The sequence below is a fragment of the Eriocheir sinensis genome, chromosome 4, assembly GCF_024679095.1.
Source record: "Eriocheir sinensis breed Jianghai 21 chromosome 4, ASM2467909v1, whole genome shotgun sequence".
Lineage (NCBI taxonomy): Eukaryota > Metazoa > Arthropoda > Malacostraca > Decapoda > Varunidae > Eriocheir > Eriocheir sinensis.
In genome coordinates, this window is record NC_066512.1 from 27314368 (window position 1) to 27323437 (window position 9070).

Sequence of the window (9070 nt, forward strand, 5' to 3'; positions counted from 1 at the left end):
TTTTCATCTTTTATTCTTTTTCTCTATGTTATTTCTCTTCGTCTTTATCATATACTAGCCATAAGGGATGTAAAGATAAGAGTTCCTAGTTATTTGTTATCCTAGTTATTCTTCATCTTTGTTCATTTTTTCTCTTATTCTTTACTCCATTGCCATAAGTTTGATATTAGGTAAGATACTTGTTTTGTGTGTATAAGAAGAAGGATATTGAGTGTGTAAAAGGACATTAAGAAGAGGGGGATTAGGTGTGAACAGAGGCTGAGTGAATGAAGAAGGGGCGAGAAATGGACGAGCGAATAGTCAAATAGTCACTCGTTAGGTATAGTCCGAAATGTCCACCTTCCCTCCTCCAGGTTAGGCTTTCACGGGAACATAACTTCACACAATATTGAGTTTTTCTCCTACTGTTAAATCGAGCCATTTGTAATATTTGTGTATGAGACGATGTGATTCCGTACGATGCAGGTTGTTGGTTCATACGTTCGTTAAGTTACCCAAGCGTCGTTGTACACTTTAGCGAATCTTTCCTATCCGGGGTTCGCTTGCGGCGCGTCGAGTCAGCGAGTCAGCTCCGGTGGGCGAGAAGCAGCGGACTGGGCGATTTTTGAAGGCTACAGGCTGCTTAGATTTTGTATCCGCTACTTGCTACTTGCTTTTTTAATAGTTCTGATACGTATTGGGCTACTTTACTTTGAAATCCCCTACTCTCGAAGTGTGTGTGTGTGTGTGTGTGTACGCTACTTATCGTCAAAAGAATCTGGCAACCCTGGACCTCAGCTCACTAGTCAGTCTTACAACGTTGCCAGGTACCAGCTTACCGTACTTAGCATATATCGTATTTTCAGTTTTTTGACACCTAACTACTGACACTAAAACATTGATACTTGACGCTAATAGCATTAACTTTAATTGTAGATCGTTACTGGTGCTTGTACGACGGTTTTATGGTCTGAATATGATGTATGCAATATTCTGAGTGTACGATGATCTGGCACCGTTGGGATTCGTTAACAGGTGAGGCGAGAGGGGCGTGTGGTGCGTCGTGCATCCTCCGGTAGTGTGCAAGGCGCCTAGAGAAGAATCCGACTCATCTCCTTTGTTGTGGCCATTGGGAATAGTTGTTTTGAGTGTCGAAGAATACAAGTCTTACGTGGTCTCAGAACGATACGGTCCGCATACCAGGGGAGGCAGCCTTTAGGAATGCAGGGGTTATCAGGGTCCCATGAGGTGTCGGTGAGCGTCTTGGGTCACGTCATAGTTGCCAGTGAGGAACATCCGACGGTGGAACAAGAAGAACATGGACAGGTCTTCCTCGTCAGCCACTCAAGCTCCGCCAAGATGCTGTTCATTATGAGGTAAGATACTTGCTTGTGTGTGTATATCTAAGAAGGACATTAAGTGGGTATATATAAGTAGATGGACATTAAGAAGAGGGGTTTGGGTGTGGCAAGAGGTTGAGTGAGTGACTGAAGGGGCTAGATGTTACAAGACGACACACACACACACACACACACACACACACACACACACACACACACACACACACACACACACACACACACACACACACACACACGCTAAAGGGCTAACGAGATCCATTCACTCAACTCTTTGTATCTTCGAAGTTGTGAATACGTATTTTTTTCTTTATTTTCTTTTACAATATTTTTATGATTTTCTATTACGTGCATCACACACACACACACACACACACACACACACACACACACACACACACACACACACACACACTATCGGACTTTTATCCTTTTCCACATGTACGATTACTCCGAAGACGACAACGTAAACCTCCAAAATTAGCATTCGATCCTCCTTTCCCTCAATTGTTTATAGCAAGCCACGACGAGGAGGAAGTTAGGATTCAAAACCTTTTACAAGATATTTACGCTCTGATTTTCCGGTAGCCACGTCGAGAGCACCGGCCGCCCCTAGAGACTGCCTTCCTCTTTTCCCATCCCCGTCACTCGCTTGCCCTCAAAGATACACTGAAGAAGGGGAAGAAGCAGGCGGCGGCGGCGGCATCTCCCTCTTGTGTGGACTGTAAAGGAGGAGTGGAGGAGAAGAGTCATGTTATATTCTTGATCTGGCTTACGCTTCCTCCTCCTCCCTCCTCCTCGCCTTACCGGAATTGTGACTCGCAGGTTAGTAGTAGTAATAGTAGTAGTAGTAATAATAGTAGTAGTAGTAGTAGTAGCTGTAGTTGTAGTAGTAGTAGTAATCTTCAACAGTTTTCTGGAGCGTACGCAACCAATTCCGTGTTATACAGAAAGTAGAATTGAACAGCGTAAAGTCTGCGGAAGTCGCCTGTCACATTTAGCACCAGCAGATAGATTAGCAGCGGGGTTTTCAGCAAGACTGCCACCAAGTTCATAATTTTTACCAACCAGACAAAGTATGTTACGAGCCGAGCGTTATCTGGGCAGTGACGCGATGAACTCCATGGACACAGCCGAACACGTTTACATTTCTCTAGTGTGACAAGTTTTTCTCCCGCGGCAGGGTGCGGTGTGCGTGTCATTCAGTGACGGGTGAGGATGTGCGGCGGCGGCGTGGAGTTGGTGACACGGTGGGCGGCGCGAAGGTACGGGCGGCTGGTGCTGGCGGGCGGCCTGTCCACCTTCCTGATGCTGAACCTGACGCTGCACGCCGGCGCCGGCCTGCACTACTACTGCAGCACCGGTGAGAGAGAGAGAGAGAGAGAGAGAGAGAGAGAGAGAGAGAGAGAGAGAGAGAGACTGACTGATTGACTGACGCCCCTTGTGTCCAGAGTGCCTGGAGGGCGTGCTGGCGGCGCAGCTCGGCTCGTTGGACCGGGACGTCATCCTGCACATCAAGGAGCGCTGGCTGGACCCTCCGGCCCCGCGCGGCGCCTACAAGCCGTCCTTCCCTCTGGATCAGCCGCCCTGGGCCTCCCTGGGCAGCTGGGGCGAGGCCTACAAGTTCATCAACGACTACTTCAAGCAGTACAAGGTGGTGGCATTACACACACACACACACGCACACACACGCGCGCGCGCACGCACACACACACACACACACACACACACACACACACACACACACACACACACACACACACACACACACACACACACACGTCCTCCTTAGTATTCCCGGTTGCGTGACGCCATATTTTCATACGTTTTATCCTTGATGTCATGTCATATTCTGTCTATTCTTCACTACCTCTAACCTGTTCATGACCTGCTCGCTCTTCCCCTTCACCCCGCAGCGGCCCGGCACCTTCGTGGAGGTCGGCGCCGGGGACGGTGAGTTCCGCTCCCTGACGCTGTGGCTGGAGCAGCGGCTGGGCTTCCGCGGGCTGCTGCTGGAGCCCCACCCGGAGGCGTACGTCAAGCTGCGGGGGAAGACGAGGGCGGCCCACAGCGTGCAGGCGTGTGCCACCCCGGAGGAGGGACATAGAAAGGTGGGGCAGAGAGAGAGAGAGAGAGAGAGAGAGAGAGAGAGAGAGAGAGAGAGAGAGAGAGAGAGAGAGAGAGAGAGATGGTGGGGGTAGAGAGAGAGGAGGCACGGAGGCGGAGTGGGAGAGAAGTAGTGAAAGGATGGAGGTAGAGAGAGAGGGAGGAGAGAGGAGGGAGGTAGGAAGAGATGGAGGCAAGGCAAGAATGAGACCCTGATATAAAGTTCATGTGACGTAATTTGCTTTTTCTCTATTTTATTTATTATTATCATTATTATTTAACGTCAGGTTGTTACGTCTCTCTCTTTACTCCTCCTCCTCCTCCTCCTACTACTACTACTACTACTACTACTACTACTACTTCCCTCCAGGATTTTCTTTGGATACGTGAGCCGAATCCCGACCTCCCTCCCCTTCTGCGTCGCCTTCAGGAGGGCAGCAACAAACTCCTCCGGTTCGTGCCGGTCGAGGTATGTAATTCGCCACGGTCTGATCGCCTGTGTGTGTGTGTGTGTGTGAGTTGCTTCCCTCCGTCTCCTATAGTGTTCACATCGGCATCTTCGTCTGCGTCTTTACCTTCGTCTTCTATTTTTATTTTTGCGTCTTCATCCTTTTATCATTTTCCTTACCTTTATCTGCGTCTTGTTTATTGTTTTTATTTGCTTTTCAGTCTCTATCTTCAACTTTACCTTTGTCTGCGTTTTGTTCGAGGGAGAGAGAGAGAGAGAGAGAGAGAGAGAGAGAGAGAGGTCTATTTACAAACTGATTATGGTCGTTCCTCGTTTCCTTGTAATATGGATTAGTTTTTTTTTATTTCCTTCATTCTTTTCACTAATTTCTTTACGTATGGTCAACGATATAATTCTTTCATTGAGGTTCTACGTTTTGCTTGAGTTATCGGTCAGAAACTGCGAAAATGCAAGCGATGAGTACGATAGTTTGGCAGCAATGTGATGAGTACGATAGTTTGGCAGCGCTGGATCTCCTTCGTCAGTCTTTCCCTTCCCCTCCAGGACCGTGACCTTGGCCGCGTGATCCCCGTACAGTGCTTCAACCTTGGCGCGCTGGTGGTGGCCGCCCTCAGAAGCCTCACCGTGGACCTCCTCGTCATCTCTACCCTCGGCGGGGAGGCGGAGGTGCTGCGGGGCGTGCCGGGGACCATCAGGGTGAAGGTGAGGGGGTGGATATGGGGTGAAGGTGCGCGTTGCCTCAGTGCTCATCTCCGTTGGATATATATTGCATGCGTAACTGCTGCCTTAACTTTCTGACGGTTATTGCTTTTTTATGCTAGTTAGCTTTTTGTTTAATCATTTTTCTCCTTTTCTCTTAATTATTTTTTTCTCCCTCCTTCCTGCTGTCTTTCCTTTGTTCTATCTCCTGCTTTCATTCCCTCCCTCCTTCCTTCCTTCTCTTTTTCTCTCTTCCATCCATCTCCTTTTCATCCTCCCTTTCCGTTCCTCTTTACCTCTCTCTCTCTCTCTCTCTCTCTCTCTCTCTCTCTCTCTCTCTCTCTCTCTCTCTCTCTCTCTCTCTCTCTCTCTCTCTCTCTCTCTCTCTCTCTCTCTCTTCTCTTTATCCCTCTCCGTCCCTCCTTGATTCCCTCCTTCCTTCTTCTCTCTCCCTCTTCTTCCTCAGATGTTGGTGGTCGTGGGCAGCATCGTCACGGCGGATGAGATGAATTACGTCAAGAAGGAGATAGTTAAGTGGAGGCTGGTGCTGGTCTGGTCAAGGGAGCACATCCACATTTTTGCGCCCGAGGACCAGGTGGCGTAGTGTATATGTGTGTGTGTGTGTGTGTGTGTGGATGGGTGGGTGGGTGGGTGTGGGTGGATGGTTTCCTTTTCACCCTCCCTTTCCATCCATCCCTCTCCTCACCAACCTTCCCCTTCTCTCCCTCTTCTCAACCTCCCCCTTCGTCCTTCCTTGGTACCTTTCCTCCCTTCCTTTCTCTTTCCTTCTTCTATCTCTCTTTTTCACCCCCCTTTCCATCCATCCCTCTCCTCCACCTTCCTCTTCTCTCCCTCGTCTCAATCTCCCTCTTCCTTACCTCCCTTCCTCCCTTTATCCCTCCCTATCCTCCACCTTCCTCTTCTCTCCCTCGTCTCAATCTCCCTCTTCCTTACCTCCCTTCCTCCCTTTGTCCCTCCCTCTCCCTCTCTCTATTAATGTGCAAGGAAGGGAAATCAAACAACTGCGCTTCAACATTCTTCTAATACGAGACTTCAACCCCGAGACTGAGGAGGTGTGGAACGCTTAGCCATTCAACTAACTGGTGCAAATGATCATAGAGAGCTTGTTCGTGCACTGGTTCGACTCCCCCTTGAGGCTCCGAGGCGTGGTGCGAGCCGAGGTTCCGTCTAGGCGTAAAGGCGGGCTTTTCTTCCATTGCCTCTTCGTCCGCTGTGAAGGTAAGATCTGTCTCGTCTTTGTGATTTGTGTTGGCTTTGCTACTCTTGGTTTGTTTGTACTTCGATTCGCCTTCAGAGTCAAGTTTTGATCTCAGTGACTGGATTTAAGACTATTTGGTTCTAGTTATGCTGCCTCAATTCTGGGTTTGTTATTTGTTCGAGATTGTTAGTCAGATTGCCTTTCCGCTTTCATGATAACGTAATTGATATAACTTTGATGCGTTTTGTAGCTTTTGACTTAACCAGCTTTTGACTTAACCAGCTTTTGACTTAACCGCCGTCGTACTGGACATCTCTTCATTCTTATTTAAGGATTTGTTAGAACTTGACTTGTTTTTGTAGCTCTATAATGACTTCCCGCCTTCATGGCTGTGATGGATGAGTGAATTTTTTTTTTTTCCTGCAGGTGGTCGGCCAAGGTGTGGTGAGAGGCGAGGCACCACATCTTAATTACTGTACGACTAAGGAGTAGCAGCGTCCAAGGCCATAGGAGGGTGAATGTCAAGGTCCCCAGAGTTCCTGTTGTGCCCAAGGGAGTTCAGTGGTCTTCAAGCCGTGGACGCCCGCAGTAACATGAGCAGGTTGGTGGATGAACGCATTGCTTCTAAGTTATTTCCATATTTGTGATTATCTTTCGTAACTGTTCCGTTAGGCTGATTGACGTTTCTTGCAGGTTTCGGTGGCTGCCGTCGCCGCCCGTTTGTTGCTGGTCTGTTCTACGCGGGGCCTCGTGTCTCCGTCCCGTTCCAGAGCTCTTCTTATCCACGGCTTTTAACGCCACCCAGCTCTCGAGAAGTCAGTGTGTCAGACTCTTCGATTAAGCAGTGTTGCGAGATTGAGAAGCTTCCTTGTTCTTTTAAGTCCGTGGACTCCCTAAGTTTTTAGTTTTTTTTTTTATAAAAAAAAATAGCGTGGGAACCTGTGAATTCGTCTCCGGAGACTTTTCGAGGTATCTAAAGGCAATAAACACTGGTCGGAAATAAAATTTATTTTCATAGAGCTCCATAGTGATTGTTGGCAACATCCTTCACCATCCAGCGGTACTTCAAGCTGAATGGACCTTCTACAAGCTGCATGGACATTCTAGAGAAGAATAGTTAGTTTTTAAAAATCAGGAGGAGCGAGTCTATCTTCAGCACAACATTGCTCCTGTAAAAATACCAACTAAAAATTACGCGCGCTCAGGAGTATATGTAAATAAGTATGTTTATACGAGGGTAGGACTGAGATGCAAATGCAAGCAATGTGTCATGTTCGTTTAGCCTGCCCTGATACGGTGCCGATCGGTTTTCTGTGAGCCGCGCGAGCCTTGTGACGGGAAACTCTAGAAACCATCACCGGGGGAACTGAGCTGGGCCGCGGCACCCACACCAGCTGATACTATTTCCCCTAAACGAGTAACAAACTAGTGCTATCGGATCACATTACGCAGAGCACATCAAAACTCGTCCCAGAAGAGTTTTAAAAAAGTTGGTTCATTCAGATACAGATGGATGAAGGAGGGTCAATGAATGGTTGGGCTGTGTTCCTTACATATTAAAAGCAACACTGACATAGCCTTCAGACGTGAGGACAACAACATGCAGGTCGAGGCGCCTCCCTGACACAGACTTGCTTGCTGTCACGTATCAACACTCAATGAGACCAACGTTTCCAGATGGTCGTGCTCAAACTCTACTAATATTTGCCGATCTCCACCCCTTTAACTGTCTATAAAGAGTTATCGTTAAAATGGTTAATTTATTGGTGCTTCTTGGCTATAGTTATGGGTCAAAAACCTGTGTACGACAATCTGGCAACGTTGAATGAAACACACAACCTTACACGATATACGCTGCGTTGCGTTCACTCGTGGATGCTCCCCCTTACGCACATGTACCCTAGAACGCTTTAAATATGTAAAACGGAATTCTTATTTACTGATCTACTCATGCCTCACTAACCCCCACGCAGATTGGTAGGCTAGTTTTTTTATTAATTTATGGAGCAAATCAGCCCAGTACCACCTCCATCAACAGTACCACCACCTCCACTACCATCAACAGCACCACCACCTCCACTACCATCAACAGCACCACCACCTCCACTACCATCAACAGCACCACCACCTCCACTACCATCAACAGTACCACCACCTTCACTACCATCAACAGTACCACCACCTTAAAAATAATAACACCGTCTCCGCTAACCACTACCACCATTATCACCAAGCCAAACAGCATCCTCCCCACCACGCAGGCAATATCAATATCACCCCCATCACCGTCTCTCCACCACCACCACTACTACTACTACAGCCTCCACCATCACTATAGTCTGTTTCATTTCATCTGTCCACCAACGCAGCGGGAATTTTGATGGATGTGGCACCTGCGCATTTCTAGTTCGTGAATATGTGTAAATCAACTGTTGTGATGTCTCAAGCTTAATTTTCAATATATTTAAATGTTTATGCATACAATAAATAACTCAGTCGTTTGCATCGATAAATTTATAATCTAACCTACAAGCACATGAAAAGACAAGCTCAAACGATCTACGGTTTTTCAAATTCATTGATTGATAGCTCATTTCAGGTCTATTAAAAGACATCTGGCTCTTCAAGTGCATATAAAGGATATCTTAATAATTTACTGCATGTTAATAATGAATAATAATCGAATTAACATGAAATATTAAATAATAGCTGTTTAATGCGATGCTAGGCTATTTCATATATTAGGCTGGCTACCCATATTATTTACATGCAACACATCAAAATTCCTTATTATATAGACACTTGGTGAGTCGGATGTCACTTTATGTACCTGAAGGAGATGAAATATGAGTATCTGAATATAAAAAGACTTGTTTTTTTTGGATACACAAACATACAAATGTATCACTGAAAATATTAAGTTGATCTTCACGAATTAACAATGCGCAGGTGCCACATCAACGTTCACGAGTGGACAGAGGGAATGAAACCGAGTATACCACCACACTCATTTCCCTCAACCTTTTGGGGGGAGGGGGGCGGAGGGGAGGAAAGTAGTCTCTCTCTCTCTCTCTCTCTCTCTCTCTCTCTCTCTCTCTCTCTGACGTCATATCGCACGTGAGCTTCGCGTCACGTGATTACTGGCTCACGAGAGAGAGAGGGAGGATAATTTTTTTATGGATTTCCTTGTTATGTGGGTGTTGTTGTTGGTGGTGGTGGTTTATTTTTTCCAGCGGACAA

The 9070-nt window shown here is 47.0% G+C and overlaps 1 protein-coding gene across 1 annotated transcript; it reads left to right on the plus strand.

Moving 5' to 3' along the window:
* Positions 1–207: 207 nt before the first annotated feature.
* Positions 208–7099, plus strand: LOC126981554 (uncharacterized). The gene is made up of 10 exons (XM_050832890.1): positions 208–1355; positions 1926–2162; positions 2521–2700; positions 2789–2991; positions 3254–3448; positions 3814–3912; positions 4456–4614; positions 5078–5850; positions 6257–6431; positions 6524–7099. The coding sequence occupies exons 3-8, from the start codon at positions 2556–2558 to the stop codon at positions 5213–5215; spliced, it is 939 nt and encodes a 312-aa protein (XP_050688847.1). The 5' UTR covers positions 208–1355; positions 1926–2162; positions 2521–2555; the 3' UTR covers positions 5216–5850; positions 6257–6431; positions 6524–7099.
* The last annotated feature ends 1971 nt before the right edge of the window (positions 7100–9070 follow it).

Excerpts from the sequence above, each read along its gene's own strand:
- LOC126981554 (XM_050832890.1), top strand. The coding sequence starts at position 2,556 with ATGTGCGGCGGCGGCGTGGAGTTGGTGACACGGTGGGCGGCGCGAAGG. Across the intron at positions 3,913-4,455 it reads TCCGGTTCGTGCCGGTCGAG|GACCGTGACCTTGGCCGCGT; the intron begins GTATGTAATTCG and ends CTTCCCCTCCAG. Across the intron at positions 4,615-5,077 it reads CGGGGACCATCAGGGTGAAG|ATGTTGGTGGTCGTGGGCAG; the intron begins GTGAGGGGGTGG and ends CTTCTTCCTCAG.